The 23,405-nt window shown below is 38.2% G+C and overlaps 1 protein-coding gene and 1 pseudogene across 3 annotated transcripts in view; one reads left to right on the forward strand and one right to left on the reverse strand.

The window, feature by feature from the left end:
- PTPN21 (protein tyrosine phosphatase non-receptor type 21) overlaps positions 1 to 23,405 on the reverse strand; it is an 85,555-nt gene that overhangs the window by 41,532 nt on the left and 20,618 nt on the right. For 2 of the 3 annotated variants that reach the window (XM_510107.8, XM_016926538.4), the window contains exons 3-4: positions 9,648 to 9,817; positions 478 to 575 (exon numbers count right to left, since the gene is read on the reverse strand). In XM_510107.8, coding sequence (XP_510107.4) covers positions 478 to 575; positions 9,648 to 9,817 — 268 coding nt within the window. The remainder of the gene's footprint in view (positions 1 to 477; positions 576 to 9,647; positions 9,818 to 23,405) is intronic. The other variant, XM_063793027.1, reaches the window with a different exon arrangement.
- On the forward strand, positions 6,057 to 6,171 carry LOC129137089 (U4 spliceosomal RNA; annotated as a pseudogene).

Consider the following 23,405-nt stretch of genomic DNA (forward strand, 5'->3'; position numbering starts at 1 on the left):
ATATTGTATAACCTATTGCTCATAGAAGCCTATACAGCATGTTACTGTACTGAATACTGTAGGCAACTGTAACACAATGGTATTTGTGTATCTAAACACAGAAAAGGTACACTAAAAATAGTGTTATAATTTTATGGGACCACTGTCCTATATGAGGTCTTTTGTTGAACGAAATGTCATTCGGCATATGATTGTACATATGTGTGTGTATACACACATATATACATACTTCTATTTATTGTACTGTTTGCTCTGTTGACCTATAACATGATTAACTTCCAGAAGTCTCATATTTCATTGAGGTATTCCAAGTTCATTTTTTCCCAAAAGGAAGCCCCTTAGATAACAGAATATTTCACTAATATATAAACACTACTAAAGATGTATATAGATAGTTAACTTAAAAATTCCTTGCTATTTTGTTGTAACACATTTTAATCTGATAGAACCATTTCATTATGAATTGATCTTATTTACCTTGAACAGCTAAGCCTGCTAGCTGAATTGCTTGTTCTAAGGTACAAGGAATACTTCCTTCCAAGATATCTTTCTTCAGTTGCAGATAATACTGATACCTATAAAAAATGTCAGTTGTATAAGGTCAATGTCAATATTATCTCATTGAGACACAATGCATCTAACCATAATTTGGTAGAGAAGCATAAACCAGTGAAATAAAACCTTAATCCCACATGGTTGTGTGTGTGTGTTTTTTTTTTTTTTTAGATAGGGTCTCCCTTTGTTGCCCAGGCTCGAGTGCAGTGGCATGACTACTGCTCACTGTAGCGTCAACCTTCCTAAGCTTAGGTGATCCTCCCACCTCAGCCTCCTGAGTAGCTGGGACTACAGGTGCACACCACTATGCCTGACAAATTTTTCTATTTTTTATAGAGATGGGAGTTTCACCATGTTGCCCAGGCTGTTCTCGAACTCCTGGGCTCAGGCAATCCTAGTGCTTGGATTCAAAATGTTGGGACTACGGACATGAACCACCACACAGAGCCCCTAGACGGTTTCAAACAAGGATGAGAAAGTCCTCAACCACATGACACTTACACATATTAAAGTATATGTGATGAGTTACTTATCCCAGATTATAGTTATTTCAAAATTAAAACGATCCTATAAGACAATTAGTCATCTGCTTCATGCCCTGTAAAACAGTCCCTACAATTTCTTTTTAGTTGGAGAAACGGAAAGCCAGTGGCTAATCTTTACTTTAAAAACTCTGACTAGTAACTTAGTAATATAAGAGTTTGTTTACCTTGTTTGGTAGAAGTTCCCTAGCACTGGAAAGTAAAGCCAGAGAAAAATGGTTTCTGATATTTCAGACCAGGCTGATATTAAAATGTTTCTGATGAAATCCCTCAAAACAGCTGTTAAGATGCTTTCTTAATATCTGGTAATGTGGGTTTACTTCTGTTTACCACCCTGTTTGTACTTTCAATATATAGGGCATCAGTTACCAGAACAAGGTTTAGAGTCAAGTAGACCTGAACTCTCCAAATTAGTATTCTGCACGAACTTGGGCAAGTCATAATCTGGTGAATTTAAATTCTATCACCAGTAAAATGAGGGTACCATCACCCCTTCACAGGACTGAACATACTCAAATAATAATATATGTGAAGGACCAAGAGCATAGCCGGCTAACAGCAGCTCTTATCAATCACGTACTTGAAGCCACTCACTTCTCCATTTTGATAAAGCTCTAGAGTGAAGATTTACTACTTCCTTTTATTTATTTTCTCAACAGGTAATTACTGGGGTCTATTATATGTTAAGCATTATTCTAGATGCTGGGGATACCGTACTAAATGGAAATCACAGACACTCTGCCAGTGCAGTCTATGGAGCCATCTGGAATCCAAACTGTCCTCCGTATTTGGTGCCTGTGAAGTGCAACCCAGTTACAGTTCATGTTTGAATTCCTCTGACAGCCCACCCCTTTAATCATTTCATATGAGTCTTTATCATCTTATTTCAGCCACAGACATGTAAACCTCTGTTCTTTATTACCAAAGAACCTGACCAAAACACCATGCATTCAAGTAAGAAGAATTTGGATCCAGCTTTTCTCCTTCCACCTGCTAACAGCCAAACCCATGGATTTCCCTCTACAGCTAATGGGATGCTGGCAGTTCTGGGATCCACCAAAGAGAAAAACTTGAAATTTTCTATATGGCAGCTCCTTTCAGAAGCTTATCTGAGGGAGAGCGTGTTTAGGGAAGTCTGTCTATTGAACATGCTATTCACATATTCCATTCTAAATATTCTAGGACTTTTCCTTAAATCAAAAACACTAGAAAGGGCTGGGTGCAGCGGCTCATGCCTGTAATCCCAGCATTTTGGGAAGCCAAGGCGGGCGGATCACTTGAGGTCAGGAGTTGGAGACCGGACTGGCCAACATGGTGAAACCCCATCTCTACTAAAAATACAAAAATTAGCCAGGCGTGGTGGCACATGCCTGTAGTCCCAGCTACTTGGGAGGCTGAGGCAGGAGAATCGCTTGAACCCAGGAAGCAGAGGTTGCAGTGAGCTGAGATGGTGCCACTGCACTCCAGCCTGGGCATCACAGAGAGACTCTGTCTCAAAACAAAAAACAAAAAACATGAAAAAGCAACATACTTGGACCCAATTAATGTAGCCTTCCACAAAAATATTTTTGCCTTACATTATACTGTTATGAGAATTGATTCTTCCATATTTGCTCTAACATTCATTTCTGGTTCAATGTCTTATATAAAAATCACACCTCAAAGTTTCTGTTTAAATGCTATACCAGGAAAATGTATCATACTTGCAAACAGGTATGCTTCTTTGTGTTACATAATGAATGATGGAACTCATATTTCTTCTTTTGCTTTGGCTGCCATTAAGCTCACAGCTAAAATCCAGGCATAATCACACTCATTACTATCCCTCTTAATTGCTTTCTCCACTATTTAATAATAGTTACCTTTAAGTGATGAAGAGCTGGAGCTCAGAGATTAAACAACATGCTCAAATGCACAGAGCCAGACTGAGCTGGAGTTTGAATCCCCAGGTCTCAATGACCCAAAGGTCTTGTTCTTAACCACGACAAATCTACAGTTATAGATATTTCTAGTATTTTTATTCATTTAGTATTTTACATGACAGTCCACAAAACACAATGGTTGAGAGCAAGGACCCAGGAGCCAGCCTGCTTGAGTCCCAGTTCCAGTACATACTAGCAGTGTGACCTTGGGCAAGGTGTTCAACCCTTCTGTGTCTTGGTTTCCTCATCTACAAAATAGAGATAATAGCACCTACATCACAGGATCTGTTATGAGAATTAAATTAATAAAGTACTTGGGACAGTGTCTAATATACAGTAAAAAACATAAGTGGTTGTTATTATATGTTATTGTATTATCCCTCAAATCCTTTAATGGAAGCAACTAAGGATGGATGAATGGATGGATGGATGGATACACAGACAGATAGATTTTTTTTTTTTTTTGAGACAGGGTCTTGCTCTATAGTCCAGGCTGGAGTGCAATGGTGTAATCAGGGCTCACTACAGCCTCAACCTCCTGGACTCAAGTGATCCTTGAGCCTCAGCCTCCTGAGTAGTTGGGACCACAGGTGTACACCACCACACCTGGCTAAATTGTTTTTAATTTTTTGTAGAAACAGGGTCTCTCTATGTTGCCTGGGCTGGTCTCAAACTCCTGAGCTCAAGCGATCCTCCCACTTCGGCCATCCAAAGTGCTGGGATTACAGGCATGAGCCACCACACCCAGCCATAAATATGTTTTTCTTAAAGAAGTATTTACTGTAGGAGCAGATGGCCAAGAAATTACACTTCAATGACATTATCACTTTCTACTAAAGTGATTAAAAAAACCTTTTTGCTAAAATTTCTATATATTGGTGGGGCTGAAGATGGCTTATAAATATGTTATTTCAATATTTTTGCAGGCCTGCTGCGGTGGCTCATGCCTGTAATCCCAGCACTTTGGGAGGCTGAGGCAGGTGGATCACGAGGTCAGGAGGTCGAGACCATCCTAGCCAACATGGTGAAACCCCATCTCCGCTAAAAAATACAAAAATTAGCTGGGCATGGTTGTGGGCACCTGTAATCCCAGCTACTTTGGAGGCTGAGGCAGAATTGCTTGAACCCGGGAGTCGGATGTTGCAGTGAGCCAAGATAGCGCCACTGCACTCCAGCCTGGCAACCAAGCAACAAGAAGAATGAAATAATAGGAAAAAAACAAAGCAGTAATAAAATGTAACATGCAGACCTGAATTCAAAACTGTCAGCCAAGGAATAAAAGAAATTGTACGTTTTGATTCAAAAGCAAGTATTCCATAAACTTGCCCGAAAGTCAAAATATGCTGATTAAATATTTTATCTAAATCTTTATGAAGTTACTGATCAACTTTCCAATATAAAATATTTCATACAATATATGACAATAATTATATAATAAATTAGGTGACCCCATTTTGCACAACAGAAATTCCAAATAATGTATGAAGAGGCAGCCTTTTTTCTTCATCTGTTTTTCTTAGACTAGTAATAGAAGGCAATGTGTAGGCATCGGCATTTTTATTTTTTAAGTTTTATTTTGGAAATTCTGAAACATATGTATAGACATTAAGTATAGTCACCCCATCTCCTTATCATGGTGCCTCACCCATCAACCTTATGCCTACCACGTTTTCTGCATCCATCCTGTCCTTTGCCCCCTCCACCGCCAGTGTTTTACAGCAAATCCCAGACATCGTGCCACCTGTAAGTACTTCAGTACATATCCCTAAAAGGTAAGCTTTATTTTTTAAAAATGTAACTACATTTTTATCACACCCAACAAAATGAACATCTTCATAATACCCAATACCTGATTCATATGCAATTTTCATGATTGCCTCAAAAATGCATTTTTACAATTTTCTTAAATTAGAATCCAAACAAGGTCTACAGATTACATTTAATGGATGTTTCTAAATCTCTCTTGCTATAAAAAAGAAAGTTTTTATTACCTTTTATTTTCATGTTATTAACAGAAATGGAGCCATTTGTCATGTAGAATTTCCTGCCTTCTGGACTTTTCTGATTGTAGGCTCATGGGGTCATTTGGCAAGTTTACATGTTCTCACATCTTTCCTGAAAACTAATCATTAGATTTAGAGCAGCACTGTCTAACAGAACATTCCGCAGTGATAGAAATTATCTATATCTGCACTGCCCAATATAGTAGCCATTAGCCACATGTGGCTATTCAGTACCTGAACTGTAGCTAGTGCAAGAAAATTTTTAATTGTATTAATTTTAATTAACTTTAGCCACATGTAGCTAACAACTACCTTACTGAACAGTGCAGACTAGAAGCTTGCTTTGATAGAAGTTCATTTTAGTCATTTTCATCGGTGGTGCCTGGTACTTCCTGATGCATCACATCAGAAGAAATGGTATTTGGTTGTCCCACTTACAGTGATGCTGACATTGCCCACTGAGTTCAGATGATGCCAGCCTGTTCCCTTTACCCAAAGGTTTTAGCCAATACTGATGATTGTTACCTCTTTATATAGTCTATAAAGAAAAGATAGGATAAACTTACTGCCATTCAGAGTAATGAATTGTACTCTAGTAAGTTTCAAAGGTGACCAATGAGGTTTTTTTAAAAGTATTATGAATTCATGAATTTTAAGATATATTTGGTATGTTTTAATCCACGCAGTTGTATTCTTTTTTTTGTTTTGTTTTGTTTTGTTTGAGATGGGCTCTCACCGTCGCCCAGGCTGGAGTGCAGTAGCGTGATCTCAGCTCACTGCAACCTCCGCCTCCCAGGTTCAAGGGATTCTCCTGCCTCAGCCTCCTGAGCAGCTGGGATTACAGGCGTGCGCCACCACACTCGGCTCATTTTTGTATTTTTAGTAGAGACGGGGTTTCACCATGTTGGCTAGGCTGGTTTCAAACTCCTGACCTCAAGTGATCCACCCACCTTGGCCTCCCAAAGTGCTGGGATTACAGGCGTGAGCCACTGTGCCCAGCCCAGTTGTATTCTTTATGATGGTCAAAATTTCCAAGCTTTGTGCAGTGGTAGTATCATAGCCAGTGAGGTTTATCTGAGGCATGATTATCAACAATTGAAACAAAATGTCCTCTTTTGCAAGTAAAAACTCCAGGCACCAAAGTGTTTGCTCGCTCTGCCATGTGAGGACCCAGCCAGAAGTTCTGCAAGCCAGGAAGGGAACCCTCATGAGACCTCAACCATGCTCAGATCTCCAAACTGAGAAAATACATCAGCTACCCAATCTATAATATTTTGTTATGGCAGCCCATGCTAAGATACATTTGCAGGTCGTTTTTGCTAGATATATAATCATTGCCTCATATTTCCTTTCCTTGAGGATGTTAAATGTTACTTTTTTGTCTGTTGGCATGAAGTGTTTTTCCAGAAGTCTGATACCAATCTTATTTTCTTAATTTTATAACAGTTTTAGTCTGGATGCCCAATTTCTGGTGACTTTGCAGAATGTGTTGGCGCTGATTGCTCTGGACTGACCATACCAGGTACACAGTATGCCTTTTCAATAGAGAGCTTCAGTCATTTTCCTTTCAAGGAAGTTTTTAGAATGTGTTATAGCTAGAATATACAATTTGTTATATAGTTTTTGGAATTTGTTCTTTGCCAATGTTTTGCCTTAGATCATACTGTTAGAAGAATGTTTTGGCTTTTTCCTTCAGGGAATCCTATTTTACATCTATTTTTTATCTTGTCTTCTATACTTTTATAGTTTCTATCATTTCAAAATTTCTAATTGTTTTTGCAGCTATTTTCATATTCACCTGTTACACAGATGAATTATTCCCAAGCTTTTCTAATTCGGATTTAAATGGTTCTTTCATATCATGTTATTTTCTTAATTTTTTAAGTTCATTTTGTAGTATCAGGTGGCAGTTTTCTGCTGCTTTCTGGTCATATTTTTCTGTTAAGTCTGCACTTTCTGAAGATGCATTATTCAGATTGTTGTTCTCCCCCTTTGTTTTCTTTTTTTTTTTTTGAGACAGAGTTTCACTCTTGTTGCCCAGGCTGGAGTGCAGCGGTGCCATCTCAGCTCGCTGCAACCTCCGCCTCCCGAGTTCAAGCAATTCTCCTGCCTCAGCCTCCCGAGTAGTTGGGATTACAGGCATGTGCCACCACACCTGGCATATTTTGTATTTTTAGTAGAGACAGCGTTTCTCCATGTTGATCAGGCTGATCTCGAACTCCCGACCTCAGGTGATCTGGCCCCCTCAGCCTCCCAAAGTGCTGGGATTACAGGTGTGAGCCACCACGCCTGGCCCTCCCCCTTTGTTTTCTTCCAATATCTTTGAGTGGGTTTTTTTAGAACACAATTTTTGAGATATAATTGGCATACGAATAAGCTGTTCAAATTTCAAGTGTACAATTTGGACACATATATATATCCATGAAACCAGCACTATAAAATGAGGAACATACTGACCAACTGCAAAAGTTTCCTTGCACCCCTCATAATCTTTCTCTCCAATTCCTACCCCATTCCTAGGAAACCACTCATCTGCTTTCTGACTATGGATGTAATAGACAGAACTCTAGATATCTTGGACCAAGAGGTAACCTAGTGCATGGGAAGGATGCGCTGAGGATGCTGGAGCACTAAGAGAAAGTGCGAGCATCCTTGAAGACTCTGTGGAGCTGTCAGACAAGCTCTGCAAGGCTGACTTCTGAACTTCTTTCACAGAAGTCAATGATATTTAGGGTTTTTGTTATATATAGCTATACTTAATCCTTACTGATACAACTTCTCTATCAGGTGCTCCTATACCTAATCGATGAGCAATCCTATTGATTGACTCTAATAGGCCCATTCTCTCTCAATCCAGCTAATGCCTTTCTGTTCAGTTCTATATTGTAAACCTATGCCTAGATTATGGCACAGGTATTCCTAAACTGGTGTCCTGCCTATAGTCTTGCCATCTCTGATCTACCTTCTATGATGGGTGATCTTTGTGAAATATAAATTTAATGATTCCATTAAATTTGAAAATCTCTTCCTCATTGTACCATGACTTTATTGCTAATGTCTATTTTTAAAACCTCCTTAGGTAATACCTGAAACTTCCTGAAGACATGTAATCATTTTGATTATTCCCCCTGCTTTGCAAAAACTATTCCCTCTAGAACATTTCTAAAGTCAATTTAAAAGTCAGTCTCTGAACTTCCTGTTCAAGTTCCCCTTGCCCCACCCCTAGGAATCCACAGCTTTAATTAAAGCATTTATTATCATAGGATACTGTAACTATTTATATGAACTGCCAATTCCACCAGACTGTGAGCAGCTCCTCCAGGGTGGGATTAAAGCATATTCACCTCCCACTCTATTCAACACAATTCTTAGAGCGTATCTTCAGTAAATGTTTAAATGAGTTAAAGTGATCAGTTCAGGCTTTTTCCTTCTGGCTTCTACTTTTCTCTTCAATATTTCTATCTCAGACTTTTACAGTCAGTTTGTGTTTATCCTACCACTGGATCCTACTGCTTTGACTTTCCATTCTCTCCTAATCATTAACTGGCAGACTCAAACAGCACTCCACAAACATGGGACAGTACCAGGTTCTTACTATCTGCAAGGCACTGTGTAAGATATCATTAAGTAAAGCTAAAGAAAACATGGGCTTAAAACCTAGGAAAAAGATACACGCACAATCCTAATAACAGGGTATGACAATTACCATCTTAACACAAGTAGAATCAAATTCTAGGTGGTAAGCCAAAACTCATTCTATCCTGGGGTCATAGATGCTTCATGGAGGAGGTACCTTCTGAACCACAACTCAGGAGGCAAACAGGATTCCAGTAAATACATGTGAGAGAAAGATCTAGGACACAAAGATGAAAGGGCGTGCAGCATGTTTCGGGCCCTTGAAGTAGCACAGCTACTTCATTTTTGAACATATTTAACGTTCAAAAGTAACATTAAATAGGGTTAAAAAGGTAAGGTAGTGATGGGATTCACAGAACTTTGAAAGGCAGGCTCAAGAACTCAAATTTTATTCCTTTTTTCATTGTCTTCAGGGGGAAAAAGAATAAGAACACTTAGTTCCTCTATTCTGCTCCTTAATATCATCTTCCCTTTCTGCTTTTGTCCCTATTAAGTGCACTTATTGGCCAAAATTTCCTGATCTTAAACACTTCCCTCCCTCTCCTCTGTACTCCCTCCCCAACCGGTCTACAGAATATAGCTAGAGGCAGAGAATTCTAGGAGCCTTTCAGCACATTTCCTTGAGGAATGAAGACAGATTTTGTAACTAATTTTCTAAAATCTCTTCTCTCCTTTCCTTGTTACAAAAGATCAGAAACAAAACAACAAAAACATTAAAGGTAACATCACTACAAGAAGAGTTCACAGAGAGAGTAAATCCATCATTTTTCCCTTTAATTATTCCTTTGTGCCTAGTGAACCCATAAGTTACCCAACATGCAGTAAAACACTCTGACATGCCACATATGAGAATCTCTTTGTAATACCGTGGCTAAAAACGTGGGGCGAGAGGGCAAAGTTTCAAACTTATCTTCTGACTTCAACCTTAGTTTCACTTTTTACATCTCACTAGACTATTTCCTAAAAACAAACGGCATGTAATTTCTCACCTGGTAATCTCCTGCTGCAGCTGAGAAACTGAAGGCACATAAAACACCACTCCAAAATAGACGGTAGGTTCCAATGCATATTTATCCAGCTGCTTCTTCAAAGGTTTTTCCAAATCTACCCACCGGCGCTGATTTTGCTTGTTGTAGTACCAGAGGCTGAAGTAAGTGACCTGGAAAGACAGAAGGTCACTAAAGGAGGCAATAACATACAAAAGGATTTCAATGACTTCAGTCGCACTAATCCCTGACCTGTGACCAAATGACAGCAGTCTCTTATTGCCTTTCTTCTCAGAGAAGAACAACAGCAAAAACTGAAGGAAAAAAAGGAGGTAAGACCTATCTGTAACTAGCTACTCATATTCAGGAAACAGAGGCAAAAACTCAATTGCTCTTGCATATCATTTACTGAACTCTGAACCAAAAAAATACATTCACGACCTAGACACTGGAATGTAGTGGGGGCTACTCAATTTTATATGCAGATTTTAACAACAACAAAAATACAGAAGAATTTATCCTTGGTTTTTCAATTACTAAAACACTAAATTTATCATATATATGTATATATACACATACACACACATATGTATATATACATATATGTGCATATGTGTATATATGTGTGTATGTATATATACTATATATAGACGTGTGTATATACTAGTGTATATACACTATATATAATGGTATATATATGTGTATATGTGTATATATACTATATATACACTATATATGGTATATGTGTATATATGTATATATACTATATATACGTGTGTGTGTATGTGTATATATACACCTGTATATATATATGATAAATCTAGTGTTTTAGTAATTGAAAAACCAAGGATAAATTCTTCTGTATTTTTGTTGTTGTTAAAATCTGCATATAAAATTGAGTAGCCCCCACTACATTCCAGTGTCTAGGTCGTGAATGTATTTTTTTGGTTCAGAGTTCAGTAAATGATATGCAAGAGCAATTGAGTTTTTGCCTCTGTTTCCTGAATATGAGTAGCTAGTTACAGATAGGTCTTACCTCCTTTTTTTCCTTCAGTTTTTGCTGTTGTTCTTCTGGGCAACAGAGTGAGCCTGGGCAACAGAGTGAGAATCTATCTCAAAAAAAAAAATATATATATATATATATACACACATACGCACACACACACACACATAAATGTGTATATATACGTATATATACACATATATGTGTATAAGTGTATATATACATACACGTTTGTGTGTGTGTATGTGTGTGTATATATATATATATATATATATATTTTTTTTTTTTTTTTGAGATAGATTCTCACTCTGTTGCCCAGGCTACAGTGAAGTGGCGCAATCTCAGCTCACTGCAACCTCCGCTTCCCAGGTTCAAGTTATTCTCCTGCCTCAGCCTCCAGAGTAGCCAAGATTATAGCATGCACCACCACACCCAGCTAATTTTTTGTATTTTTAGTAGGGACAGGGTTTTACCATGTTGGTCAGGCTGGTCTCGAACTCCTGACCTCAGTTGATCCGCCCACCTCGGCCTCCCAAAGTGCTAGGATTATAGGCATGAGCCACCGCACCCAGCCTCATAATTAATATTTTTAAATAATCATAACTGGGGTTCTACCCAGTAGAATGCTGAGTAAGCAGTGTTAAACCAACTTTTCACTACTCTTAGTTTTGGTTTCTATAAAAGAAATTATTTCATGTAAGTACCATGATTTCTAGTATTCAGATGCAATTCCAACTCTTCTTTATCCCTTTGTCCCCAAAATTTCATTAGATGCACATTTAAAACAATTATAATGCTGTGAAGGTGAATTCTCTCTCCCTACACACACACACATACACACACACACACACAGAGTGCATGAGAAAAGCTATGACTAATGCAGTAAAATAACGTTAGTGTATTACTCAGAAGTTTAAAGAAAATGCCCAGATGTCTTAGCATTTAGATCTCACTTGCTGTGAAATGAAACTGTTAAGATAAATCAATACTAGCCCTGGGCCTGGTCAACCTGAAAGGATATTAATGCACTTATGAGCTGAAATGACAGCCTCAAGCCACTGCTAATACTTGCCTCAAAATCAATCTACAGATTAAGACAATTGGAAAATCACTGCTTTGTAGTTGCACACTCCAGAATAACACTGTCCCAACAGAACTTAGTGTGATGATGGAAATTATCTACATCTGCACTGTCCAATAAAGCAGCCACTAGCCACATGTAGCTACTGAGTACTTGAAATGTGGTAGTGCCACCAAGGAGCTGTATTTTTAATATTATACAATTTTAATTGACTTAAATAGCTGCAAGTATCTAGTGGCTACTGTATTGGATAGTATAGATTTAAAGCAACAAGAAAACTGAGAAATAATAGAACATTTCTTTGACCTGCAATCCTCATTCAAGTAAAAAATAAAACTTTAATTTGCAAGGGAAAAGATTATGCAAACATGCACTCAATAGTCATTTTATTATTTTTTAACAAGGTAAGAACTATACCTTTAAAATGAGTTCATCAAATAAATTCAACAAGAGTGAAGAATGTGCCCATTTTCCCCTATATCCACAAATCCCTAGAATACTGCTGGAATTCAATAAATTTTGTTGAATGTAAAGAAGGAATATTCTCTTGCTTCTTAGTTGCCACCCAAGTCATCATACAAGAATGGAATATTTTGAACATTTCCTATGTGCCAGGTTGTATTCCAAGAACTGTAGAGATACCATAGATTAAATCACCATCACTAATTTATGAAGTAGGTATTTTTATCTGTGTAAAACCTCAAAGCCAGTGTTTCCCCCAGGTATTGTCCCTGGACTACCTCTACCAGAAGTACCTAGAGGGTTTCTTGGGCCCTAAAAAGCTATTAATCTCCTAGGTATTTCTTGGGTCCTTTAAAGTTTGATAACTTTGCACTACACTACACTGCTCCTCCAAAGTTATGCAAGAGAAAGTTATATAAAACCTTATCTTTGGCTGGGTGTGGTGGCACACACCTGGAATGCCAGCATTTTAGGAAGCTGAAGTGGGAAGACTTCTTGAGCCCAGGAGTTTGAGACCAATCTGGGCAACATGGCGAAACACTGTCTCTGCAAAAAATACAAAAAATTAGCCAGATGTGGTAGCGTGTGCCTGTAGTCTCATCTACTTGGCAGGCTGATCACTTGAACCCAGGAGGTAGACAGAGGCTGCAGTCAGCTAAGACTGCACCACTGCACTCCAGCCTGGGTAACAAAGTGAGACTCTGCCTTAAAAAAAAAAAAAAATCCTTGACAAGCTGCATGCAAATAAAATTTTGGAAAATCCAAGCACACTGTAATATATCTGAAAGGCCAAGTCCCATTGTTAATTATATTCTGAGGTTATGACATTTTAAAATGAATTGCTTATTATCTGTAAGCATAGAATATGTATCATACATTTATAGAAAACAAGTACTGTTCTTTTCTTTTTTTAAACTGCAACTTATAGAAAACAAAAATCTGGTTTAATAGAAAGAGCTTGATGCTTAAGTCCAAAGTTCTGAGTTTGATTTCCAACAGTTATTTACTAGGAGTGAAATGGTAAAGTCAACCAATCTAATTTGGTTTTCTCAAGTGTAAAATAAAGTAATATCTCCCTCACAATCCTATCATGAGGATTGGATACGGGAAAACTACCTAAGTACATTTTCCTATTAGAAAACCATTATATTTTATTTTTTGAGAGAGTGTCTCACTCTATCACTCAGGCGGGAGTGTACTGACATGATCACGGCTCACTGCAACTTCAAACTCCCAGGCTCAAGTGATCCTTCTGCCCCAACCTCCTAAGTAGCTAGACAACAGGTGCATGCCACCACACCGGGCTATATATATATATATTTTTTGGTCAAGAGAGGGTCTCACTATGTTGCCCAGGCTGATCTTAAACTGGCTTCAAGTGATCTTCCCGTCTCAGCTTCCCAAAGTGCTGGGATTACAGGAGTGTGCCACTGTGCCAGCCTGAAAATCACTATATTTTAAAAAATATCATTTAGTTTCACCCATTCTCTCCACCAACAAAATCAATTACTGACTCCTCCCCTCAAAAGACTTTTAAAATTACCTACATGTATTTGATTACAACAAAATACATTTCTGTTACTATGTTTGTTTTCTGTTCCATCTTAGAACACAAGTTTTGGACTGAATGTACCACATTCGGTCTATAATGCCAGATTAGGAATCCTCTAGGATCTAAAACTGTTTTGGTAAGTTAACAGCAGGTCATTTTTTTTTTTTTTGAGACGGAGTTTCACTCTTGTTGCCCAGGCTAGAGTGCAATGGTGTGATCTCAGCTCACTGCAACCTCTGCCTTCCAGTTTCAAGCGATTCTCCTGCCTCAGCCTCCCAAGTAGCTGGGATTACAGGCACCCGCCACCACGCCCAACTTTTTTTTTTTTTTTTTTTGCATTTTTTAGTAGAAACGGGGTTTCACCATGTTGGCCAGGCTGGTCTTGAACTCCTGACTTCATGATCTGCCTGCCTCGGCCTCCCAAAGTGCTGAGATTACAGGCGTGAGCCACCACGCCTGGCTGTATGTCATCATTTTTAACCAAAATGAAAAGGTCTTAAAAATACCCTTTGAATACATTAACTTTCCCTTTAAATACAGTTGGACTGTAGACTGTTCCAAATACAAAAACAGAATTATAAAATTTCTGGTTTATTGTATAATTTGTGGTTGTACCTTTTGTGAATGGACTGTAATATAATTTAAAAAAATAACAGCTGAACAATCTGCTAGCATTCTGTTAAAAAGCACATTCTGAAAGGAAAACTGTTAAAATATGCTAACTTTATCAGTGCATCTATTACTCATGCAACATGAATTAGAAAATCAAATAGAACTGAACAAATACATTTGTTGAAATTGCATCATAATTAGTTTTTCACAAATTATAGACCATAGAAGAGAGTAGCGAGAACTTTATCTAAAGGTACAAACAGCTGAAAAGAATGGTGGGCTTAGGCCAGGCATGGTGGATTGTGCCTGTAATCCCGGCACTTTGGGAGGCTGAGGCCAGTGGATCACTTGAGGTCAGGAGTTCGAGACTGGCCTGGCCAACATGGTGAAACTCCATCTCTACTAAAAATACAAAAAATTAGCCGGGTATGATGGTGGGTGCCTGTAATCCCAGCTACTCAGGAGGCTGAGACAAGAGAATTGCTTGAACCCAGGAGATGGAAGTGAGCTGAGAGCATGCCACTGTACCACTGCACTCCAGCCTGGGCGACAGAGCAAGACTGTCTCAAAAAAAAAAAAGAATGGTGGGCTTAGTAAATTCTTTGTTGGTTAGCTCTTTTAAATAAAGGAGTCTAAGATTTGGGACATCTGAATATTGACTTTGTAGCTTGTCAAGGATAGATTGTTTACATGACTTTCTCGTGCGTAACTATTGTAGTTAAAGTATTTGCTTTGGGACCTGCCCCAATGTTCAAGTTCTGTCTTAAGAAGTAGTGAAAGCTAGCCAAAAATCAAATTTATATCTTGTTAAATACCTCCAAGGAGGTATTATATTTCTAAAATTGCTGCTAGAAATGTTTATATACATATGGGTCACTAAATTATTGTAACATTATAATCCTGGATTGAATGCTCTCTTAGAATTTCTACACATACATAATCAAGTCACAACATCTGATTCCATGAGATTTTATGACTACAATATCATCTGTTTCTAAAATAGGTAGGTGGAGCTTGAGCAGCAAAGTATTGTGATTAAATTCTCATCAAGCAAAGATTTTTCCTGGGTAAGACCATTTTTTTTTTTTTTTTGGCTCATCTTGAATAATGACCTTAAGAATCTGAATAATTAACTTTCCAAAATAATTTAAAATCCATTCAAAAAACAAACAAGGTGGGGAGTGAGCACGAAAATCAAGGAAAAGGAGAGAATACTTTCTAACTCAATCTATAGGCCAGCATTACCCCAATACTAAAGCCAGACAAAAGATAACCACAAGAAAACTATAGACCGACATCCCTTGTAAATATAGATGCAAAAATCCTAAGCAAATATTAAAAAACTGAGTCTAACAGCACAATAAAAGGATTATACACCACGACTAAGTGGGATTCATCCCAGGACTGCAAGGGTGGTAAAACACACCCCCCAAAATCATTATACCATATTACTAAGACAAAAGAAAAAAAACACACATGATCATCTCAATTGATGCAGGAAAAGCATTTGACAAAATCCAACATCCTTAATGATAAAAAACACCTAGAAAACTAGGAATAGAAGAATAGAGAAGAGCTTCTTAACATGACAATGAGCATTTAGGAAAAACCCACAGCTAATATCATACTCCATGGAGAAAGACTGAAAGCTTTCCCCCTAAGATCAGTAACAAGAGAAGGATGCCCATGTTCACCACTGCCATTTGACATTGTACTGAAGGTTCTAACCAGAGCAATTAGGCAAGAAAAATAAAAGACATTTAAAGTGGAAAGAAGTAGTAAAACTATATCTATGTACAGATGACATAATCCTAGACAAAGAAAATCCTCCAAATCCACCCCCCAACCGTGACACACACACACACACACACACACACACACACACACACCCCTGCCCTACTCGAGGTAATACATTCAGTGAAGTTTGCAGGGTACAAGATCAACATGCAAAAATCAGCTGCTATATACCAGCAATGTACATGTCAAAAAAAGAAAACAATTCCATTTACAGTAATATCCAAAAGAACAAAATATGTAGGAATAAATTTGACCAAGAAGGTGAAAAGGCATATACTGAACACAACTAAACAGTGCTAAAAGAAATTAAGGAAAATCTAAATAAATAGAAAGATATCCCATGTTCATAGACTGAAATACTTAATATTGTTAAGGTGCAGTACTACCCAAAGTAATCTTCAAATTCAAATGCAATACCTATCACAATCCCAATATGCCTTTTCATAGAGATAAAAAGCCAATCCTCAAATTCACATGGGCCTGCAAGGGGCTCCAAATAGCCAAAACAATACTGAAAAAGAATAACAAAATTGGAGGACTCACACTTCCTTGTTTCAAAACTTATTACAAGAGTATAGTAATCCAAACTGTGTGGTACTGGCATAAGGAGAGACATATAGACAAATAGAATAGAGAGTCTAGAAATGAACCTATGCATCTACAGTCAACTGATTTTAAATAAGGGTGCCAAGACCAGTTAGTGGGGAAAAGAATACTCTCTTCAGCAAATGGTGCTGGGGCAACTGAAGATCCACATACGAAAGAATGAAGTTGGATCCCTACTCCATACCATATATAAAAATTAAGTAAATATAAGAAGCGACCCGTAAAATAGTTTAGAAGAAAACATTAGGGTAAATCTCTGTGATCTTGAATTTGGGAATAAATGCTTGAATATAACACCAAAAACATAAGCAACAAAGAAAAAAATAGATAAACTTATTTCAAAATTACAAAACTTGCCAGGTACAGTGGCTGATGCCTGTAATCCTAGCACTTTAGGAGGCCAAAGTGGGAGAAACTTGAGGCCAAGAGTTCAAGACCAGCCTGGGCAACAAAGCAAGACCCTGTCTTTACAAAAAATTTTAAAGTTAGCTGGGTGTGGTGGCACACACCTGTAGTCCCAGCTACTCAAGAGGCTAAAGTGGGAGGCTCACTTGGGCCCAGGAGACCAAGGCTTCAGTAAGCTATAATTGTACCACTGCATTCCAGCCTGGGCGACAGAGCAAGACCCTCTTAAAAACACACATACACACGCACAAAATTTAGAACTTTCATGCAAAAAAAACCATATCAGGCTAGGCATGGTCACTTATAGCTGTAAACCTAACATTTTGGGAGGCTGAGGCAGGAGGATTGCTTGAGCTCAGAAGTTTGAGACAATCGTGGACAACATAGTGAAACTTTGCCTCTACAAAAAATAAAATTAGCTGAGTACAGTGGCACACACCTGTAGTCCCAGCTATTCAAGTGGCTGAGGTGGAAGGATCACTTTAACCCCAACAGATCAAGGCTGCAATGTGCCATGATTGTGCCACTGCACTTCAACCTGGGCAACAGAGCAAGACCCTGTCTCAAAAAATAATAATAATAAATGAAGAAAGTAAAAAAAACAACCTACAGAACAGAAGAAAAGGAGAAAATATTTGCAAATTATGTATCTGATAAAGGTCTACTACTTGAAACGTATAAAATGACTCTTACATACAAAAAGAAACAACCCAATATTAAAATGGGCAAAGGACTTACACACTTTTTGAAAAAAGATATGAATGGCTAACAAGCACATGAAAAGATGCTCAACATTGTTAGTCATTAGGGAAATGCAACTCAGAACCATAATGAGATACCACTTCACACCAACTAGGATGGCTATAATTTAAAAAATAGGAAGTAAACACTGGTAGGAGAAACTGGAACCCTTATACATTGCTAGTAGAAGCAGAAAATGGTTCAGCTGCTGTGGAAAAGTTTGGTGGATCCTCAAAACACTAAATATAGAATCACCATATGATCCAGCAATTCCACTTCTAGGTACATACCCAAAAGAACTGAAAAACAGGTGCTCAAGAAACACATGTATATGCATATGCACAGCAGGACTATCTGCAATAACCAAAAGGTGGAAACAAGCCAAATGTCCATCAATAGATGAATGGATAAACAAGTTTGTGGTGTATACATACAATGAACATTCAGCCATAAAACACAATGATGTACTGGTTCATGCCACAATGTGGATGACATTCAAAAATATTATGCTAAGCAAAAGCAGCCAGAAGACAAAAGGTCAAATATTGTATAATTCTGTTTATATGAAACATCTGAATAAATCCCAGAGGTGTGGTGGCTCATACCTGTAATCCCAAGGCACTGGAAGGCCAAGGTGGGAGAATTGCTTGAGGCCAGGAGTTCAAGACTAGAATATATAAATCCACAGAGACAGACAGAAAGTAAATTGGTGGTTGCTAGGGGCAGGGAAGAATAGAAAATGACTGCCTATGGGATACAGAATTTCCTTTGGGGGTGATGAAAATGTTTTAGAAATAGACAGTATTGTAATCGTACTAAATGCCAATGAGTTGTTTACTTTAAAGTGGTTAGTTGTGGCCAGGCACGGTGGCTCACATCTGTAATCCCAGCACTTTGGGAGGCTGAGGCAGGCAGATCATGAGGTCAGGAGTTCAAGACCAGCCTGACCAACATGGTGAAACCCCATTTCTACTAAAAATACAAAAAACTTAGCTAGGCATGGTGGTGTGCACCTGTAATCCCAGCTACTCGGGAGGCTGAGGCAGGAGAATCGCTTGAACCTGGGAGGCAGAGGTTGCAGTGAGCCAGGATCACACCACTGCCTGCCCTTCAGTCTGGGCAATAGAGCGAGATGATCTCAAAAAAAAAAAAAAAAAAAAAGGTTAGTTGTACATTATGTGAATTTCATCTCAGTAAAAAAATGTTTTTAAAGATCAGAAATATTCATAATAAAGTAAATAATTTTATTTTTATTACAATAATTTTTGGGGAACAGGTGGTGTTTGGTTACATGAATACATTCTTTAGTGGTGATTTCTAAGATTTTGGTGCACCTATCACGTGAGTAGTGTACACTGTACCCAATCTGTAGTCTTTTATCATTCACCCCATTCCCATCCTTCCCCTGGAAACCCCAAAGTCCATTACATCATTCTCATGCCTTTGCATCCCCATAGCTTAGCTCCCACTTACAAATGAGAACATACGATGTTTGATTTTCCATTCCTGAGTTATTCACTTAGAATAATGGTCTCCAACTCCATCTAGGTTGCTGCAAATGCCATTATTTCATTCCTGAGTAGTATTCCATGGTGTGTGCGTGTTTGTGTGTGTCACATTTTCCCTTATCCACTAGTTGGTTGATGGACATTTAGGCTGGTTCCATATTTTTGCAATTGTGAATTGTGCTACTATAAACATGTGTGTGCAAATGTCTTTTTCATACAGTGGCTTCTTTTCCTCCTAGTAGATACCCAGTAGTGGGATTGCTGGATCAAATGGTAGTTCTACTTTTAGTTCTTTAAGGAAGCTCCACATTGTTTTCCATAGTGGTTGTACTAGTTTACATTCCCACCAGCAGTGTAAAAGTGTTCCCTTCTCACCACATTTACACCAACATCTATTATTCTTTGATTTTTTTATTATGGCCATTATTGCAGGAGTAAGGTGGTATAGCATTGTGGTTTGATTTGCATTTTCCTCATAATTAGTGATGTTGAACAGTTTTCCATACGTTTCTTGGCCATTTGTATATCTTCTTTTGAGAATTGTCTACTCATGTCTTTAGCCCATGTTTTGATGTGATTATTTGTTCTTTTCTCACTGCTTTGTCTGAGTTCCTTGTGGATTCTGGATATTAGTCCTTTGTCAGATGCATAGTTTGCAAGTATTTTCTCCCACTCTGTGGGTTGTCTGTTTACTCTACTGATTACTTCTTTTGCTGTGCAGAAGCCTTTTAGTTTAATTAAATCTCATCTATTTTTGTTTTTGCTGCATTTGTTTTTGGGTTTTTGGTCACAGACTCTTTGCCTAGGCCAATGTCTAGAAGGATTTTTCTGATGTTATCATTTAGAATTTTAATAGTTTCAGGTCTTAGGTATAAGTCTTTGATCCCACTTGAGTTGATTTTTGTATAAGGTGAGAGATGAGGATCCAGTTTCACTATTCTACATGTGGCTTGTCAATTATCCCAGCACCATTTGCTGAATAGGGTGTCCTTTCCCCACTTCATGTTTTTGTTTCCTTTGCTAAAGATCAGTTGGCTGTGGGTATTTGGCTTTATTTCTGGGTTCTCTATTCTGTTCCATTGACCTATGTTTTTATACCAGTACCATGCTGTTTTGGTAACTATAGGCTTGTAGTCCAGTTGGAAGTCGGGTAATGTGATGCCTCCAGATTTGTTCTTTCTACTTAGTCTTGCTTTGGCTATGGGGGCTCTTTTTTGGTTCCATATACGTTTTAGGATTGTTTTTTCTAGTTCTGTGAAGAAAGATGATGGTATTTTGATGGGAATTGCATTGAATTTATATATTGCTTTTGGCAATATGGTCATTTTCACAATACTGATTCTACCCATCCCTGAGCATGGGATGTGTTTCTATTTGTTTCTGTTATCTTATGATTTCTTTCAGCAGTGTTTTGTAGTTTTCCTTACAGAGTTCTTTCACCTCCTTGGCTGGGTATATTCCTAAGTATTTTAATTCTTTTTCCAGCTGTTATAAAAGAAGTTGAGTTCTTGATTTCATTCTCAACTTCATCACTGTTTGTGTATAGCAGTGCTACTGATTTGTGTACCTGAATTTTGTATCCTAAAACTTTACTGATATGGTTTGGCTGTGTCCTCACCCAAATCTCATCTTGAATTCCCACGTTGTGGGAGGGACCTGGTGGGAGGTAACTGAATCATGGGGGCAGCTCTTTCTGGTGATAGTGAATAAGTCTCATGAGATCTGATGGTTTTAAAAATGGGAGTTTCCCTACACAAACTCTCTTCTCTTGTCTGCCACCATGTGAGACGTGCCTTTCATCTTCCACCATGATTGTGAGGCCTTCCCAACCATGTGGAACTGTAAGTCCATTAAATCTTTCTTTTGTAAGTTGCCCAGTCTCAGCTATGACTATCAGCAGCATGAAAACAGACTAAAACATTTACTGAATTCATTTATCGATCTAGGAGCTTTTTGGATGAGTCTTAGGGGTTTTCTAGGTATACGTTCATATCATCAGTGAATAGAGACAGTTTGACTTCCTCTTTACCGATTTGGATGCCCTTTCTTTCTCTTGTCTGATTGCTCCGGATAGGACTTGCAGTACTACGTTGAAGAGAAGTGGTGAAAGTTAACATCCTTGTCTTGTTCCAGTTTTCAGGGGGAATGCTTTCAACTCTTCCCCATTCAGTATAATGTTAGCTCTGGGTTTGTCATAGATGGCTTTTATTACCTTAAGATATGTCCCTTCTATGCCAATTTTACTGAGGGTTTTAATCATAAAGGAATGCTGGATTTTGTTAAATGCCTTTTCTGCATCTATTGAGATGATCGTATTGATTTTAATGCTGTTTTTGTGGTCTATCACATTTATTGACTTGAGGATATTAAACCAACCCTACATCCCTGGTATGAAACCTACTTGATCATGGTGTATTATCTTTTTGATATGGTGTTAGATTCAAATAGCTAGTATTTTGTTGAGAATTTTTGCATCTATGTTCATCAGGGATACTGGTCTGTAGCCTTTTTTGGAACAAAGCCTCCAAGAAATTTTAGATTATGTTAAATGACCAAACATAAGAATAATTGGTATTCCTGAGGAAGAAGAGAAATCTAAAACTTGGGGAAACTTATTTGAGGGAATAATCAAGAAAAACTTCCCTGGTCTTGCTAGAGATTTAGACATCCAAATACAAGAAGCTCAAAGAACACCCAGGAAATACATCACAAAAAGATCATCACCTAGGCACACAGTCATCAGATTATCTAAAGTCAAGATAGAGGAAAGAATCTTAAAGGTCAGGTGTGGTGGCTCACTCCTGTAATCCCAGCACTTTAGGAGGCCAAGGTGGGCAGACCACTTGAGGCAAGGAGTTTGAGACCAGTCTGGCCAACATGGTGAAGCCCCATCTCTACCAAAAATATAAAAATCAGCCGGGCATGGTGGCAGGAACCTGTAATCCCAGCTACTTGGAAGGCTGAGGCCAGAGAATTGCTTGAACCCAGGAGGTGGAGGTAGCAGTGAGCCAAAATCACACCATGCACTTCAGTCTGGGCGACAGAGTCAGACACCATCTCAAGAAAAAAAAAAAAGAAAAAGAAGAATCTTAGGAGCTGTGAGGCAAAAGCACAAGGTAACCTATAAAGGAAAACCTATCAGATTAACAGCAGATTTCTCAGCAGAAACTCTACAAGCCAGAAGGCATTGGGGTCCTATATTAGCCTCCTTAAACAAAACAATTATCAGCCAAGAATTTTGTATCCAGCAAAACCAAGCTTCATAAATGAAGGAGAGATAAAGTCTTTTTCAGACAAACAAATGCTGAAACAATTTGCCACTACCAAGCCAGCACTACAAAAAATGCTGAAAGGAGCTCTTAATCTTGAAACAAAACCTCAAAATACACCAAAATAGAAACTCCTTAAAGCATAAATCTCACAGGGCCTATAAAACAGTAACACAATGGGGGAAAAAAAAACAAATTATTCAGGCAACAACTAGCACAATGAATAGAGCAGTACCTCACATTTCAGTACTAACCTTGAATGTAAATGGTCCTAAATGCTTCCCTTAAAAGATACAGAATGGCAGAATGGATAAAAATCCGCCAACCAAGTATCTGCTGTGTTCAAGAGGTTCATCTAACACATAAGAACTCACATAAACTTAAGGTAAAGGAGTGGAAAAAGATAGTCCATGTAAATGGAAACCAAAAGCAAGCAGGAGTAGTTATTCTTATATTGGGCGAATCGGGCTTTAAAGCAACGACACTTAAAAAAGACAAAGAGGGACATTATGGAATAATAAATGGTCTAGTCCAACAGGAAAATATTACCATCCTAGATATATATGCACCTAACACTGGAGTTCCCAAATTTACAAAACAATTACTACTAGACCAAAAAAATGAGATAGATGGCAACACAGTAATAGTGGGGGACTTCAATACTCCACTGACAGCACTAGACAGGTCATCAAGACAGAAAGTCAACAAAGAAACAATGGACTTAA

This window comes from Pan troglodytes, chromosome 15, assembly GCF_028858775.2.
Source record: "Pan troglodytes isolate AG18354 chromosome 15, NHGRI_mPanTro3-v2.0_pri, whole genome shotgun sequence".
NCBI lineage: Eukaryota > Metazoa > Chordata > Mammalia > Primates > Hominidae > Pan > Pan troglodytes.